Source organism: Amphiura filiformis, chromosome 13 (genome assembly GCF_039555335.1).
Source record: "Amphiura filiformis chromosome 13, Afil_fr2py, whole genome shotgun sequence".
NCBI lineage: Eukaryota > Metazoa > Echinodermata > Ophiuroidea > Amphilepidida > Amphiuridae > Amphiura > Amphiura filiformis.
In genome coordinates, this window is record NC_092640.1 from 59,089,640 (window position 1) to 59,108,009 (window position 18,370).

Sequence of the window (18,370 nt, forward strand, 5' to 3'; positions counted from 1 at the left end):
ATACGAGGAATATGAAAAAATACGAGAGCACCCCCCCATTAAAGAATTACATAAAAATAAAACAAAGAAAAATCATAAATATGTAAAAATGTGCATGATATACCTAAAGATAAAGAAATAATTCAGCGAAATAAATAGAGCATGAGCTATCTTGTCAAGAATGATAATTGGCGCAGTGATATGTAATGTTATTTGAGATTAATTAGTATCAATGACCGATATAAAAGTGTACAGGGGCGAGCTGGTTGTCAGTGCCACGGCGAAACACTTCCTGTTTCCACCGGGACATGCATTCGACCGTTGTTTTGGGATGCCTGGCCAGAATACAATTCACGCGTACCAACGGTATTGGCTTGCTAATTATGCTAATTATTCACATTTACGCTGAAATTGATCCCGTTTTCTCGCATAGATGCGAGAAAGGGCACGATATTGATTGTATGTAAGTTTGAAGAGAATCCATATCCTAAACTGATTGTCATACTAGGCTCATTTTAATGAGCAATGGCCAATTCTCTTTAAATTGCAAATCTTGTGCAAAATGCTACTATTTTCGCCTGTTTTGTCATACGTTTGTAAATTCAATAAACTATAACTTCGCTAAAGAGCGCTTACAAATTGATATGCATGTTGGGAGATAAATTACCAACTTTATTTTCCCCAATGAGCTAATGAACTAAATTTGGTATATACTATCAGATGCTATGAGGTTGTAGTGATCGGATTGGATGAAGATCAAGAATTTCCGACTGGTCCTGAAGAGTTCCCTACGGGAGTGGTTCTTGATTGGGAGACATGCAAAGCCAAGGCTGGCTGTGTGTATTCAGCCATGGTTTTGAATGAGTAAGTAAATAAATATGAGTAAGTATAGAATGAACGAATCATAGCCGAATAATATCTCCAACTAGGAATAACAATAACTTCGCATACACTGTAAAATCTCACTGATAACACTTTTAAGGGCTGGGGTATGAACGTTTGGACAGTATTTATTGTGGGACATTAGAGCACATCAGACATAAACGAATTGCATTCTGAATACGAAGAATGTCCTTCTGATATCAAATAATTTTGATTTTTTTAAATTCGCAATTTAATACACATTTTATGGCAAATCATTAAAATTGATATTTTTGATATTTAACAGTACTTGAAGTAAACTTTATAAATCTGATGATTTATACTTAAAGTGTATGTAGGTGGGATGAAAAGCCGACGATCCATTTAAAATTTTGACCTTTCGTATTGAAGATATGGATTTTTTTCCCAAAACACCAAATTTTTCAATTGACCGTCGGCTTTTCCTCCCTGCTACATACACTTTAAGAATATATCATTAGATTTATATAATTTACTTCGAGGACTGTTATATATCAAAATTTGAAAAATATCAAATTTTTATAATTTGTCATAAAATTTGTATTATATTGTGATTTTTAAAAATGAAAATTATTTGATATCAGAAAGACATGCTTCGTATTCAGAATGCAATTCGATAGGTCTGAGGTGCTCTCATGTCCCACAAAAATACTGTCGAAACGCAATAAACGCTCATTTTGGATCCCTTAAACACTTCAACGCATTTATTTCAACTATAAAATGTGTTGCTTGTGATTAACACTACGACACATTTGCAAAGGTAGTTTTTTTACACGAAAGAAATATTTTGAAAATATGTTCCTCCTTTTTAATTCGGCGCACAGTTGGTAAATCTGTAAAATAAAGGCCAATCTGGAAAGGCCTCAATGCGGGCCTCAATGCGTTTTGTTTCATTCATACTTTTAAGGAACGAATTAAAAGAATTGAAAGGACGGATCACTATTGGAGCAAACGGAACAACAACGTGCAATGATGCGAATGCTTTACCCGCTGGATGCAGCAGAAGACGACGAGCACCTGCCGAGAATCGAGGAGCTTATAATGGTGAATTACAGCCTGGTACATCATATACAGCATTCACTAGAGCTTATATACCAATCGGTGGCGGAGAGGTTAGTCAATAATTGTTTCAAATTGTTCGAAATTTTAAAAACAAGACGGTGAGAGTGAAAACTTTATGAAGATTAAAATGCAATACTGCGAAAAAAAATCTAATCTGTAGTGTTTCAGAAATGTGAAATGCTTTGTAATACTTTGCTTATTTCTTTAGGTAGAAAAAGTCTCAAGTCCTTTGATGGATGTTATAACTACAGATAGTGAGTAAATTTTGTCTATTTTACTCATATATGGGATTTATAATGGTCAATGGTTAGCACATAATGTAGTAGATAAAGGGTGAGAAACAGACCATTGTCAGAAATAATGGGTGTGTTGTTCATGACTGGTGAGATGTTAGTTGGTTTGAGGTTGAGACCCCGATAGGGGTCGAAACCTCAAACCAACTAACATTGAGCCAGTCATGAACAACAGGCCCATTATTTCTGGTAATGGTCTGTTTCGAACCGTTTATCTTACATATACGGCGAGCAAAATTAAATTGTTTGTATCAAAATATGTACATATAAGGGAGGACAGTTTTTATGGTCTACTTAGCTCAGCAATGCTTTGCTGTCTTCGATAGCGCATTGTATCGGAGAGGTGCCTGGCTTTTATCAGAGCCCAAACCCATAAAAGCCTGTAGCAAACTCTGCCAGGCTCCGCTCAATTGTACACAGCGCTCCGATACCACAATTTGACCAAATATCGATCAAATCTATTTTACGACCATGCTTGAATTAACATCCACTTGAAACCTAATTGCACTATTGACTTTCTATTGACCGCAAAACACGACCCAGACATGCTTATTTAATGACCACTTGAGGAGTTGATAAGTGGGTCGTTATGTACTTACTGAACACAAAGGAAATTGATTATGGTTTTAACATCGACCGTGTTTTTAATCCTGCTGCTCTGCTGAACGCTCCGATAGATATCAGCAAACTCGTATACTGTTCGCTTGTTCCTATCGAACGCTCTAGCGTACATGAACCATTATCGAAGACAGCAAAGCATTGCTGAGCTAAGTAGACCATAAAAACTGTCCTCCCTAATAGTTTCAAATGAAATTTAATGAAAAAATTTAGTTTCTTGAATTAAAAACACTAACACCTCAGACGCCAGCATTATCAAATCAATATAGAATTGATCTGTATTTGAAGTGGTTTGGTATAGGTTATTGACTTGCATAGTTAATCCGCTGGAGTGTATTCACCCCGTGACCATTGTTATTCAAATGATTAATGAATAATGCAAATGGCAAAAAAAATATCAACGGTTGGACTACGATCGGTTTCAACACCATGAAATTTATATCTTAGAAAAATGTGATTAAGCACATATTTGAAAACCCATTAACGCAGTGTTCATTGGTGCTCCCCTTTCATGGGTAGGTCACAGTAAGGCTTTGCACCCCAGCCTCTTGACTTGTAATGAGTACCGCAGAGTAGTTGCGAAGCTCCCCTGGTCGGGTACTGTCCCGGGGGTTCTTGCCTAGTAGCTAATTTGCATGGACCGTTGAGCGTTTTTGGGTTGGGTAAGGATAAAAACAGATTCCCTTTTAAAAACCTAATGGCAAGTTTATATACATGTACTGAGTATACATTTAACGAAACGATTACTTTTAATTTATGAATATTTATTACTTCGTGATGCTAATTAAGTTTTAATTTGCATGTTTATTAATTGAGCACAAGTGGTGTTATATAAAATATTACTGTTAATACGGACTGCAGTAGCCCTCTATAATTTTCTCTTGCCATGTAACAGTTGCATATAAATCGAGCTGTAAATGCATTTGTTCCGTAAGAGTACCAAACAAACTCAGATTCTACATGTATGTTGTGATCCTTTCCATAGTGTTTCTAGAATGTCCTCGTATTCCTTTTGCTCAGCTCGCTGCCCGAGACCGTTATCTTGAGCTATTGTGTTGATAATGGTCTCTGGGCAGCTAGCCACCTCCATTACTCTAGGTAATGGTCGGGGCAACGAACCTTGAACAAAAGAAATACAATGGATAATCAGTGAATAGAAAAGGGCTAGACGTATATAGATGGATAATAAATACATGACGTTGTTGTTAACATGAACCAATTCGTAAAAAAGTTAAGAAACAATACAACTTTTACAATAATTACCAAAATTATCAACTAAAATTGTTTTGTGACTTTAATATCTCTATTTTATAACCATTCCGAACACAGCATCAGAAAGCTCTGTAGGAGTGGTGACAATTGCAATTGGTGTAGCGGTGGCTATTTTGGTTTGTATAATCGTGGTTGCTGTATTTTTCCTTTGGAGGCGGAGGCAACGCATTAAGGCGCCTGTGATTGAAACACATGACACACTGCATGGGAATGATAATACCGCGTTTGAAATGGTAGGTTGATTGTATGGCTTAAATTATAATGTCCAGATATTTAATGTAACTTTACGAACACCAGCATGTCAGAAATGTAATGGTCAGTTGCTGTGAAGAAGTCCAGTAAACCTTATTTAATGAGCCCCGTCGGCATTATAACTTCAGGATACTTTGACGCTGACCTATCGGGGAAATTGCTTTAATTATTATTCATTCATTTATCATATTTCATATTGTAATAATGCCATTACAAATATTTGGACTAATTAATTTATGAACTAACCAATTTTTTATTCTATTAATACATTTTAGATAATATTTTGTACGCACAAAAACAAAAAGAGGAAAAAAAAACAATTTTCCCTATAGGTAAAAGGGCATTGTCTCAAAACTGCAAAAACTGTCCCACTGGGCATTTTAATGCCGGTTTGGCCTATTAGTAGTTCACTTTAAGGGATCTAGAATGAGCGTTTTGAGCGTTTCGACAGTATTTTTGTGGGACATGAGAGCACATCAGACATATCGAATTGCATTCTGAATACGAAGAGTGCCTTTCTAATATCAAATAATTTTCATTTTTTGAAATTCACGATATAATACAAATTTTATGACAATTTTTTTTCTTCACATTTTTGATATAAATAACAGTCCTCGAAGTAAATTTTACAATTCTAATGATAGGTTCTTGAAGTGTATGTAGCTGGGAGGAAAACCCGATGATCAATTGAAAATTATGTCCTTACATATTGAAGACCTAATTTATTTATTTTTTGGTGTTTTGGGGAAAATATCCATATATTATCTTCAATACGAAAGGTCAAAATTTTCAATTGATCGTCGGCTATTCATCCCATCTACATACACTTTAAGTACATATCATCAGATTTATAAAGTTTACTTCGAGTACTGCTAAATATCAAAAATATCAATTTCTAATAATTTGACATAAAATGTGTATTACGTTGCGAATTTCAAAAATCATAATTATTTGATATCAGAAGGACATTCTTCGTATTCAGAATGCGATTCGATATGTCTGATGTGCTCTATGTCCCACAATAAATACTGTCCAAACGCTCATAGAGATTTTGGACAAATGTTTATCTTTTTTAATTAATCTGTCTTTCATTTTTTTCAGTAATACATAAAATGCAAACGAAGAAGATTTTTATATTGTTAATCGATTATTCCGAAAGTCATTGAGCATAAATATAATGACATTGAGGTTTTGCCAATTGTCTGATTGTACTGCATTGTTTCATGATATAAGGGGCAAATATATCTGGTCAATATAATATATTTATTTTGTTGGTAACATCATAGCTTTGAGCATCATAGCGTTGAAAGGTTTTAGACAATGAAATAACAGTCGGATAAAATGACACGAATACAGTCGATATTTTATTGTCGCACGAACCATACAAATAATACTGCTATCCCTAAGTTAATTTACTTCTTGAAATTGAACGCAGAGAAAACGGAGGTTATTGTTTGTGGATTTCGGGCCCAGTTGAACAAATTTCATCTCTCCTCAGTTAACATCGCAGGTGTGAATGTCCCAGTGCAGGTGAACGCAGTTAGAAATCTTGGTGTGATGTTTGATTGCAATGTGAGCATGTCTGCTCAAGTGACCAAGATTGTAAAATCAACAAATTTTCAAGATGCTCACAACCGAATCGACCAAAATGGCTGTCCACTCTCCTGTAATATCGAGAATTGCCTATCGTAATAGTTTGCTGGTTGGCATAAGTGCTTCGCTCCTGAAACGACTAGTTAACATCCAACGTACCTCAGCACGTATTGTAACTAGGAAGCGAAAATACGAATCAATTTCCAAAGATCTCGTTGAGTTACACTGGTCGCCAATTAAGCAGCGCGTTGACTTTAAGATACTTGTCATTTACAAATACCTTCATCAGACAGCACCGGAGTACCTTTCAGATTTGCTTCATGTTTCAACATCTCATCGTCGTCTTCGTTCAACTTCGACTGCCTCTTTCATACTCACTGAGCACAAGACCAAGAATTCAACCTTTGCAGACAGATCATTTTCTTGTTATGGACCAAAACTATGGAATGCATTACCAGAACATATCAAAACCGCCTCTTCATCTGACATTTTCAAGAAACTGCTTAAACAACATCTGTTCAATATTGCTTTCAATCAGTAACTGTATTCATTATGCTTGATTTAGGACTTTATCTGATGTTATGATGTTTTATGTATTTTATTATTCTTGTTTTTTCATCCATTGTTTATGTTTTCATGCGCCTTAGTGCAAATTGTTTTGGTTTTCGGCGCGGTATTAAATGTCAGTTAGTAGTAGTAGTAGTATTAGTAGTAGTAGTAGTAGTAGTAGTAGTAGTAGTAGTAGTAGTAGTAGTAGTAGTAATTCATCTGCGAGTTTTCTCGGAACTTTGTTCGGGAAAATACCCAGAATTCTTCACCGGAAAATTTGATCCTACATAATACATGTAATGCGCATGTTTTTGTGATTATGCAAAATGAGAACTTGTTAAAATAATTTAAAAATCTGTTTATTAGAAATCTGCAAGAAAGTCAAGTGGCGTTAACGATGCACAAAGCCTTCCATTAACCTTCGGCCATAAAAGGTCTTTACCATCAACGCCCACTGATGACACCTACACAGAGCCTGACAGCAATCACGACGATGCCGAAAACCCCTACAACAACGTCGGAAATTACGAGTATGCCATAGAAGAAGAGGACGATTCGTGGGAAATTTCTTGGGATAGTTTAATGCTTGGAACAACTATTCTGGGAAAGGGGAACTTTGGAGAAGTCCGTGAAGGCGTTGTTTGGAAAAATAATAAGGCTATCAAGGTTGCAGTGAAGTTTTTGAAAGGTATAGTTGATCAAATACGTACAATGTACGTCGTTCACACACTGTGAATATAATGTCTTACTAAGCTTTTGTCAACAATATCTTGCAATAGCCATTTATTTACCAACAGAGAAAATAGTAAATTTATGTCTTGTCTAAAAACACAAGCTAAGACATGTCTTCCAATAAAGACATGGCTAATCAGAAGACACAAAATCAAGACGTGTCTCAAAACCGACTTACATTTTAGACGTGTTTGTATGGTAACGTGTGTGTATCTTTGAAGAGCGTCTTGGTAACGGCTGTACAGAGTGTCTTAAAATGTATTTTTAGACTATAGGTACATAATTCTGTTAGGTTAAAGTTGTTTATACATGATTTTTACAGTGTAGTCCAAAACTCACTACAATTTTCCTCTTATTTTGCCTCTTCACTATAACTTATACATTTCATCTGGTCATCATTATGAATCGTTCCTTAAAATCTTTACTATTTGTTGGGCACCAGGAGGCTGTTCAACAAGAAATACTTTAAAAAACATAATCATTCTAATATTATTGCTAAAGGTGCAACTATCAGTGCTTGCAAATATCTAAACTTCATAGTAGCAGCTTATAAGTGAATAAAAATCAGATGTGCCGAAAAAACTAATGCTCAAATCAAATGATCGTTGAAGCAGGTACCCTACTAAGAGAGCCCTCCAACGTCCTAACAAAATTTACGAGATCGGTTTTTTGTTTAGTACTTCCTACAAATAAATAGAAATATGAGTTTTAGACGTTCATAATGAATGTATCACTGATAGTGATTTAATACCTTTTATGTAATTTGTTTCCCCTCAAAACTATTTGTCAATACATCTAACTTTGCATTTGAAAGTGTAAAAAAATGTTTTCAACTTTTCAACTGTTTTCAACAGACGGTGCTTCATTGATTGCGAAAAAGGATTTCATGGATGAATTTGGTACAATGACTAAAATTGGCAGTCATCCCAATATTGTTACGTTGATTGGAGCATGTGAGAATAAAGGTACATATTACATTCTTTCCTAAAATCTTATCTTGGGGGAAATATCGTCTCTAGATAGGAAAAAAACACTCCTATTTGCATTTGACATTTTAAATCAACATCTCAGTTTCAAACACTCTTATGTAATAGGAGCGTGATAACAACATAAATTCATAGTTAGACTACCTTTTGAATAGAGTGCTCAATCCCAAGAAGGGAGAGCGTATAAAAATTCAAAGTTTAGACCTTCCAGAATAGACGTCGTTACTATAAGTTTCGCGCCTAACGGCTGGACAACCATCTCCTCGGAATGGAAGAATGGACATAAATAGTAAATAATTAAATAGTAACAAAATTAACACCTTCAAAACGAATGAAGACTTCTCTAGGTTCGGAAGGTATAAATGAGGAAGGTTAAATAGCCCATGTGTCCTTTTACCACCCTTCTTCTACCCTGAGTATGTGTAATGGGGAGCGAGTTGGCGCAGCGGTAGTTCCCGCGCCTTGCACCACTGAGGTCCCGGGTTTAGGCCCCGGCGGCGCGGCCCAAGGACTCATGTGCACTTGGTTTATTCCGATTCCATGCTCGCTCTCGCAGGTTTTCTCCATGATCTCCGGTTTCCTCCTGTATCGCAAAAATCAGTGATTAGTTGTTTGGTTATCAAAAACTTCCTTCACCCAATGGAATTTGGGGAGCTGCACATATAATTAGTGGATGTTACAATCTAAATGCGGATAGGTGTGCGCCGTTCGGCAGCAACTGGCCTAATTGATGCGATCTGATTGTGATGATTAACGATTGCAGCGAAATTACAGCGCTTTGAGTCCTCTAAGATCTGGAGAAAGGCGCTTTATAAATCCAAAATTTATTTTATTATTATTAATGGATTATTTAATGTAAAAGGCATGACTGTTGACATTCACAATATTATTTTTAATTAAATTCAAGGCATACTTTATGTGGCACTGGAGTTAATTCCGCATGGCAATTTGCGTTCCTATCTGAGGCAAATACGTCAAGACGGAAGTTACGTCCACCGATCTGAGCAACTGATGAAATTTGCGATGGATGTTGCCAATGGAATGAAACACCTTGAGAATATCGGGGTAACTACCCAATGTTGCTTTTTTTTAAACGTGGCAATATTAAAGTTCATTATTATTTGTGCTCAACTTTGTTGTAAGCTTTTAAATCAATTGATTAATTTTTAATGGGTTTTACCGAAAGTCTTTTACCGAAAGTCAGTAAACTGATTTTAATTACATTTATGTCGGCCTTATGGTCTTATTTTACGGCACGTGTCCGACGCTTCACATGTTTACTTGGAACCTAATGTAAATCACCAAACAATATGCATTTTACCATGCATGAAGGTGAGCTGCGGTGTTAAAAGTTTTAATTGCAAAAGAAGATTTTTACCTCTCGGACGAAAAATACATTTTAATGTTGTTATCATTAATTGTTTTAAAGATAATTCACCGAGATTTGGCGGCCAGAAATGTTCTGCTGGGCAATGATTATATCGCCAAAGTATCCGACTTTGGTTTGTCAAGAGATGAGGATATGTATGTCAAGAAATCGAAGGTAAATACCTCGTGAATTATATGAAAAATATGCGAACAAATAATAATAATAATAATAATAATAATAATAATAATAATAATAATAATAATAATAATAATAATAATAATAATAATAATAATAATAATGCTCCGTGAAATATGACAAGTCATGTTCTGTTTTTCAGTTTTTGTTGTTGGCTTGTTTGTTTATTTGTTTTTAGTCTTCCTCTTCGTTTTGTTTTCTTTTTTCCCCGGCAGACTCGTGTTCCCATACGTTGGATGGCTCCTGAGTCGATTCAATTCTCAACATACACCAGTAAGAGTGACGTGTAAGTATCATACGTCAGTAACGTCACAGATGTACATGTACATACATTAAGTTGCTCAAACTAGAGTTTTGTATAAATGTCAGTTCTAGTAGGTTGAAAGTCATTTATGCTTATTTTGATAATTGTGATAATATTGTTGATACAATTATTTTTCCATTTTATTGTTTTATTGTTTTATTATATTACACATTCAAACATTAATCATCATCGTCTTCATCATCATCGTTATCGTCATAATTTAATATATTATAATTTAATGACTCGATGAGTGCAATGATTAACATTGATATAACTGTACCTCGGACTGTACGTTGTTTAATGCAATGACGTGACCCGACTAGACATCTGAAAATCATTGGACTAGACTCGACTCAACTCGATTTTCACACCCGAAAGACTCGACACGAGTCTCGAGCCCTAAGATGACTCGACTCGACTCGATAGTCCATTTGGTGACTCATTTTTACCATCTGATTTCAAGCATTTTAAAATATAAGCCATATATGATAATGTTTCCCTTATCTAATTATTTTACCATTTTTTTCAGGTGGTCGTTTGGTGTATTGCTGTGGGAAATAGGATCCTTGGGTAAGTTGCTATGGTAGTATAAAAAAACTTGTGTCAGATCCGCACTCATGAATGTGGGTACTGGTACAGACTGCGAGTATGGGTACTGGTATGGGACCCTGTCCATGAGTATATGGATACGTACAGGTCCCAAGCAAAAGTAGGGCATGAATGCGAATGGGTCTGTGAAGACGGGTACGAATACGTGGGGCCATGGGTATTGGTTACGGTAGCAGTGTACGGCTACGGGTGCAACAAGTCTGGTGGTTGGTATATTGGAATATTAAAACAATGATTCTTGAAATAAACCGATCTTGTACACTTTCTCATTTTCTTATGACTCAGGAGGGACTCCATACGCCAAGATTGTGTCCAAGGATATCATTTCAATGCTGAGAGATGGCTATCGTATGCCCAAACCTGACAAATGTGTTGATGATATGTGAGTACATACACAATGATCATAGAAAATACGGTTTTAATCACTTTACAAAAATGTAATTTGTGAAATGCATTTATAGATTGAATATCATAAACTACAGCGAATATACTTGAACGCTATTCTCAATCTTTTAATAATGTGAGGCGTTGGACGCGGCACCCGCCGTGATGTAGTATTATATGTGACCCGGCAGCACAAATGAGCCGTTAATTCCCTAAATTGTATTCTGAGTTACGGTGTAAAATGTGTACGAAGGTCGTATTCATCGGTAACTAAAAGCTGGCCCGACATCGATCTCATTTCGATAGTGAAACACTAATCAATTATTCTATTGTTGAAGTGGATAATAAGCTTCTACCTTAGATGGCTATAGAACTTTTAATAGCTCTGGTCTTTGTTTGCTTTTGGTAAATCATGTTCAAGTGGTGGGTTACCAGGCATTGTATTTTGTATAGGTATGCATAACCAATAATTGACAATAAGAGAACTTTCTTAAACCTCGTTGACTTGGGGATGATTTGAAATGACCGCCAGTTATGACTGTTTGATATTTATTGCCAGCAATGTCGAAAAAAGACACATGTAGAAACGAAAAAAAGCTATAATTTTGTTGAAGGAGCAAAGTTTAACAAACCATAACCCCACTTCTGGATATCGTTTGAAATCAAATGATATACCATTTTTAAGTTTATGATGTTTATTTTTTAAACACGAAATAAAACAAAATTGACCTGGGGAGGAATTTACGGCTCATTCGCCGTGAACGGACACATATAGTGACTTCTGGTAAAATAGTTTGGTGTTATATTATATAGATATTTATGAATATTAATATGCATAATTTTCTATTCTCGATCTTTAATGCATAATTTTGACTAAAGTTATATTTATCAACTCTAGTAACTAAACATTGGGGACGATGATAAGTATTGTTGTGGGATCACCTTAGTTATAATTCTCGATTGTATTTTCCCTAAGGTATGAGGTGATGACAAACTGCTGGCAGTTTGAAGCAGATCTTCGTCCAACTTTTCGGGAGCTTCATCGTAGTTTCAACCGCATGTTGGAGGAAAATATGGTAAAAAAATAGTGTTGATATTGTTTCTCAACATTGTAATTTCATTCAGTTATCAGGATTTGTTTACACGTTGTGGGTGTGGTACGTGAACAGGCTCTTTTATGGTTGCCAAGTGTACCTCAAGTATTCTATGACTTTAAGTCTATAGTGAATTTAAAACTCCTCGGAGATGTACTTACCTTTTTGACACTAGCTAATCGGGGATGGGATGAATGCCTGGATGATTTTATGGGCGCGTATTGGTTACTCGGACCATTTGCGCCATTTTCCAAAACCTACAATCTTGGACAAAATGGTTGGAACACCTTAATACGGTTGCGTCAAATATGTCTTCCATCCCCCCGGTCAATGTTACCAGTTGTTTATTTGGTCGTTCATCCTAAAGACACCCAACATTGATTGGTGGGGCAGGGCTTAGGGGAGGGTTGTAGTAGTAGGGAAGGGTTCAGACTTCACACCAAAGCGGTGTTTTAGTATGTCAAGTATAACGGAAATACGGTTTCAAACAGTCCTACTTTGACACTAGTGTTCCAACTACTTATGACCGGGATTGTAGATAAGCACAGGAAGAGTGATGTTCTAATCTGTTATCTGAATTATTAGAGTAATGCTTGTAAAGACCATGGTATTATAGAGTTGTATCTAATTTCTTTCAGATTTACATGGCCGTGGAGCCTTATGAGAATGCACAGCTCATTGAGCTAGCACCAATCAACACTGATCTGGATGACCGCTGAAACTAAGCAGTACACCTATTTACTAAAGATGTTACGAAACCTATACGCACAGTCGAAAACTGCGCTTTTAACACTTTTTTCATACTTGGTCCATTTTTGAAAAGCTCATATCAATTATCACAGGATAATAAATAATTAAAGAGAACCCGTTTCTGCCAGTAGACTACCCCATTCACACGAATCCGATATTATTACAAACCATCCCGTGGAGTGCTTACGCGATTCACCGAGTGCAGGTAGCGACTAAGGCAAAATATCATTAACATCGCCCTCTGTATGACTGTAATCAGAATAGTACACAGGTTAGCGGGCGAGGACGTCAGAGAGATGAATAACAGTTTACTATATACCGTCCCTATATCTAACACGTGAAGCGCTTTTGGCGATTCGCCGAGCGCGAGTAGCGATCATGCCGTTGTTGTGTTTTATTCTGTCAATAGAGGGCTACGTTACTGTACGTCTCAGTCTGTTACTTTTGTAACGTTAGTACTTCATCTTTATCTTAATAGAGTTTCAATGCATACCGTAAACCCTCGTCTACAAGCATATAGAGTGCTTTTGATGAAAGCTAAATTAATACAGGCGCCATCCATCCACAAAATTAGAACATTGTAGAGTTTGAGGAAATAAATTACCGATACAAGCATATATATACAAGTACTATAATTGCAAGACCAATCTATTGCATTGGGATATTTATGGCTGCTTCGTTTTAATATAGCATTCATCATAATCACTCTATATGCTTGTAGACGAGGTTTTACGGTATACTAATAACAGATGTTTGGTAACATAATATGTACATATTAAGTACTGTAATAGTAACAGTAATAATCATTGAGAGAATCCTTCATTAGGTTGATAAAGAATACATTTATAATGAATAATTATTATAAACAAATGGTTAGACAAAGAACAACAGAATAGCTTTTTGCAAACAAAGGATAGTACAAAGAGGGATGTTTTTCAACTTTGATGCGTCTTTAACGTTCTTCAAGTTCGCAGCATTTTTTTTCGGTGTATAGGATGACGATATACACAAAAACAGATAGATATAGATACATATATTATAGGTATTTGCCGCACACGCTTTCAAAAATAAGGATAGGGAAGTAGGAAAGTGTAATGTATAATTCAATCTTTTAAAGGTCCTCTAAATGTGGGGCATAAAGTAACATATAGAAACAGAATAACCGTTTGCTGCGTCGTTTAGGTTCTTCAAGATCGTAGCGTTTCTTGGTAACAGGATGTCTATGTATAAAGATAATACAATACACAGAAAGTAACTTGATAAGTATGGGTCTTAAATAAGGTCTTAAAAACGTTTTGGGTTGTTTTTCTGTTTTTACAGAACGTTTCTGTTGTCAAAGAATACATGTTTTGTTTGTTTTAAAACTGAGAAAAAAAACCCACATTTTTAACTGTACCTTCGCCAAAAAAAAAACCTAAAAAAAAACAACCTAATATATCTTTGTTGTAAATTATGTATCAGTATGTGGTACATGTATATAATTGGTTTAGGATTTGTTGAAACTATTTTTCTTATCACATCCGAAATTCTGACTTATTGATCAAATGATTTATTTTTGTGAGTTATTTTCCTACATTACCTTGCTTTTGTTGCTTGAGACATCTGTTTGTGTGTGTGTAAATGTATTTGAGTGTAATTCTTAATTTCTGTAATTCTAGTATTATATTAATTAGCCTAATATTTCTTTTAAGGTGGTGTAACGCTCAATTCAGGCTTTTGCCTTTTGTTACATCTCCGCCATCTTTTTTTAAATTCTATTTTGCCGTTTTGTTAAATTTGCTTGCATGTATTTTGATATGATGGAAATAAATAAAATATGTATGTATGTATGTATGCATTGGGGTTGGGCTACTGTCGAAGCGGTACTTACTATTCCCTATATCCAATCACGCATTATTCCATGGGACGAGTATAATTAAATGTTCGTTTGTGCACGGTGACTGCATTTCGATATTCGAAGGTAGACACGAGAACATCATCGGTGAAGGTACCCTCTGGAATGGTGTTTTGTTTGATATAGGTGCAAAAAAGTTTTTAAAGCTCAAGTATTTGACTTTGAGTACCTGTGATTGTAAGATATCAAGTTCATTATAATTGTTTATAATATGGTGAAATGTCAAATCGCCATTGTATCATTGTTGTTGTTTAAAGTCATAATAAATATTAGTAATACCTGCCAGGAAGGGTTTCTGTCCGTTTAAGATGAAACTAGACTTAGCTGTGGTCTAAGACCACGAACACAGCCGTGTTTTGACGCCTTAATGACCTTTGACCTCAAAATATATAAAACGCCCATAGACATTGGCTAATGTCAATGTATGGGTGCAAGTGGCACCACTTTGCTATGTTATTTGTGGCAGAAAGGGGCATTTTGAAGGTTTTTCGTCTCAGACCGGAAGTGACCCCTTAATGACCTTTGACCCCAAATGAAAAAATACCACATGTACAATAGGTAAACACAATTCACGTGTGAATATACCATCACCCTCCAATGTTTTTCTTAGCAAATAAAAAATTTTGAAGGTTTTTCGTTTTATACCGGAAGTGACCCTTAATGACCTTTGATTACAAATTTGTGAGGACCCCATAGACACTGGGTAATAACAATGCATGTGTGCAAGTGGCGTCACTGTCATACGTAATTTGTGGAAGAAGAAGCATTTTAAAGGAATTTCGTTTTATACCGGAAGTAGCCCTTAATGACCTTTGACCCTAAATGAAAAAATATCACAAATGCACAGAGTAACTACAATTTATTTGTGAACATACCGTTACTGTCCTATGTTTTCTTAGCAAATAAAATTTTTGAAGGTTTTTCGTTTTATACCGGAAGTGACCCCTTAATGACCTTTGACCCCAAATTTGTGAGGACCCCATAGACACTGGCTAATAACAATGCATGTGTGCAAGTGGTGTCACTCTCCTACGTAATCTGTGAGAGAAGAAGCATTTTGAGTTGAAATCACGTTTTTGACGCATATGACCCCTGTTTGACCTTTGACCCCACGAGTTTCATGTAACATGTAGGGGCATGGTCAATGATGGTTGTGACCAAGTTAGGTCAAAATCGGTGCAAGCATGTAAGTGCTAGAGCAAATGTAGTGGTCGGCAGAAAGAAAGAAGAAAGAAGAAAGAAAGAAAGAAAGAAAGAAAGAAGAACTAGACTTAGCTGTGGTCTAAGACCACGAACACAGCCGTGTTGTAACCCCCAATGACCTTTGACCCCAAAATATATGAAAACCCCATAGACATTGGCTAATGTCAATGCATGGGTGCATGTGGCATCACTTTGCTATGTTATTTGTGGCAGAAGGGGCATTTTGAAGGTTTTTCGTCTCGGGCCGGAAGTGACCCCTTAATGACCTTTGACCCGAAAAAAAAAAAAATACCACATATGAATTGGGTAACCACAATTCATGTGTGAACATACCGTTACTGTCCTATGTTTTTCTTAGCAAATAAGAAATTTTGAAGGTTTTTCGTTTTATACCGGAAGTGACCCCTTAATGACCTTTGACCCCAAATCTGTGAGGACCCCATAGACACTGGGTAATAACAATGCATGTGTGCAAGTGGTGTCACTGTCCTACGTAATTTGTGGGAGAAGAAGCATTTTAAAGGTATTTCGTTTTATACCGGAAGTGGCCCCTTAATGACCTTTGACCCTAAATAAAAATATACCACATATACACAGGGTAACTACAATTTATGTGTGAACATACCGTTACTGTCCTATGTTTTTCTTAGCAAATAAGAAATTTTGAAGGTTTTTCGTTTTATACCGGAAGTGACCCCTTAATGACCTTTGACCCCAAATCTGTGAGGACCCCATAGACACTGGGTAATAACAATGCATGTGTGCAAGTGGTGTCACTGTGCTACGTAATTTGTGGGAGAAGAAGCATTTTAAAGGTATTTCGTTTTATACCGGAAATGGCCCCTTAATGACCTTTGACCCTAAATAAAAAATACCACATATACACAGGGTAACTACAATTTATGTGTGAACATACCGTTACTGTCCTATGTTTTTCTTAGCAAATAAAAAATTTTGATGGTTTTCGTTTTATACGCGGACCTCCCAGCTCTACGCTCTTTGCCTCCACGTCGGTGTTGCGATCTCAGAGCTCACACTGGATAATAGCAATGCATGTGTGCAAGTGGTGTCACTGTCCTACGTAATATGTGAGAGAAGAAGCATTTTGAGTTGAAATCACGTTTTTGACCCCTATGACCCCTGCGTGACCTTTGATGTTTTATATGACATGTAGGGGCATGGTCAATGATGGTTGTGACCAAGTCAGGTCAAAATCGGTGTAAGCATGTAAGTGCTAGAGCAAATGTAGTGGTCGGCAGAAGAAGAAGAAAGAACTAGACTTAGCTGTGGTCTAAGACCACGAACACAACCGTGTTTTGACCCCTAATGACCTTTAACCCCAAAATATATGACAACGCCCATAGACATTGGCTAATGTCAATGCATGGGTGCACGTGGCACAACTTTGCTATGTTATTTGTGGCAGAAGGGGCATTTTGAAGGTTTTTCGTCTCAGACCGGAAGTGACCCCTCAATGACCTTTGATCCCAAATAAAAAAAATACCACGTATGTATTGGGTAACCACAATTCATGTGTGAACATACCGTTACTGTCCTATGTTTTTCTTAGCAAATAAAAAATGTTGAAGGTTTTTCGTTTTATACCGGAAGTGACCCCTTAATGACATTTGACCCCAAATCTGTGAGGACCCCATAGACACTGGGTAATAACAATTCATGCGTGCAAGTGGTGTCACTGTCCTACGTAATTTGTGGGAGAAGAAGCATTTTAAAGGTATTTCGTTTTATACCGGAAGTGGCCCCTTAATGACCTTTGACACTAAATAAAAAAATACGATATATACACAGGGTAACTACAATTTATGTGTGAACATATCTTTACTGTCCTATGTTTTTCTTAGCAAATAAAAAAATTTGAAGTTTTTTCGTTTTATACCGGAAGTGACCCCTTAATGACCTTTGACCCCAAATCTGTGAGGACCCCATAGACACTGGATAATAACAATGCATGTGTGCAAGTGGTGTCACTGTCCTACGTAATCTGTGAGAGAAGAAGCATTTTGAGTTGAAATCACGTTTTTGACCTCTATGACCCCTGCGTGACCTTTGACCCCACGAGTTTCATATGACATGCAGGGGCATGGTCAATGATGGTTGTGAGCAAGTAAGGTCAAAATAGGTGTAAGCATGTAAGTGCTAGAGCAAATGTAGTGGTCGGCAGAAAGAAGAAGAAGAAGAAAGAACTAGACTAAGCTGTGGTCTAACCCACGAACACAGCCGTGTTGTTACCCCTAATGACCTTTGACCCCAAAATATATGAAAACGGCCATAGACATTGGCTAAAGTCAATGCATGGGTGCATGTGGCACCA

General features: G+C 36.4%; 1 protein-coding gene across 1 annotated transcript; it reads left to right on the forward strand.

Annotated features, from left to right (window-relative positions):
• The first annotated feature begins 211 nt into the window (after positions 1-211).
• On the forward strand, positions 212-13,540 carry LOC140167789 (uncharacterized). The gene is made up of 14 exons (XM_072191082.1): positions 212-345; positions 700-843; positions 1,787-1,991; positions 2,150-2,195; positions 4,182-4,357; positions 6,885-7,206; positions 8,105-8,215; positions 9,144-9,301; positions 9,666-9,779; positions 10,016-10,086; positions 10,634-10,674; positions 10,999-11,095; positions 12,074-12,173; positions 12,830-13,540. The coding sequence occupies exons 1-14, from the start codon at positions 212-214 to the stop codon at positions 12,908-12,910; spliced, it is 1,800 nt and encodes a 599-aa protein (XP_072047183.1). The 3' UTR covers positions 12,911-13,540.
• The last annotated feature ends 4,830 nt before the right edge of the window (positions 13,541-18,370 follow it).

Bases quoted from the DNA above. Each gene is read 5' to 3' on its own strand.
- LOC140167789 (XM_072191082.1), top strand. From the start codon at position 212: ATGACCGATATAAAAGTGTACAGGGGCGAGCTGGTTGTCAGTGCCACG. The intron at 10,087-10,633 runs GTAAGTATCATA...CATTTTTTTCAG, and splicing joins TACACCAGTAAGAGTGACGT to GTGGTCGTTTGGTGTATTGC. The intron at 12,174-12,829 runs GTAAAAAAATAG...AATTTCTTTCAG, and splicing joins GCATGTTGGAGGAAAATATG to ATTTACATGGCCGTGGAGCC.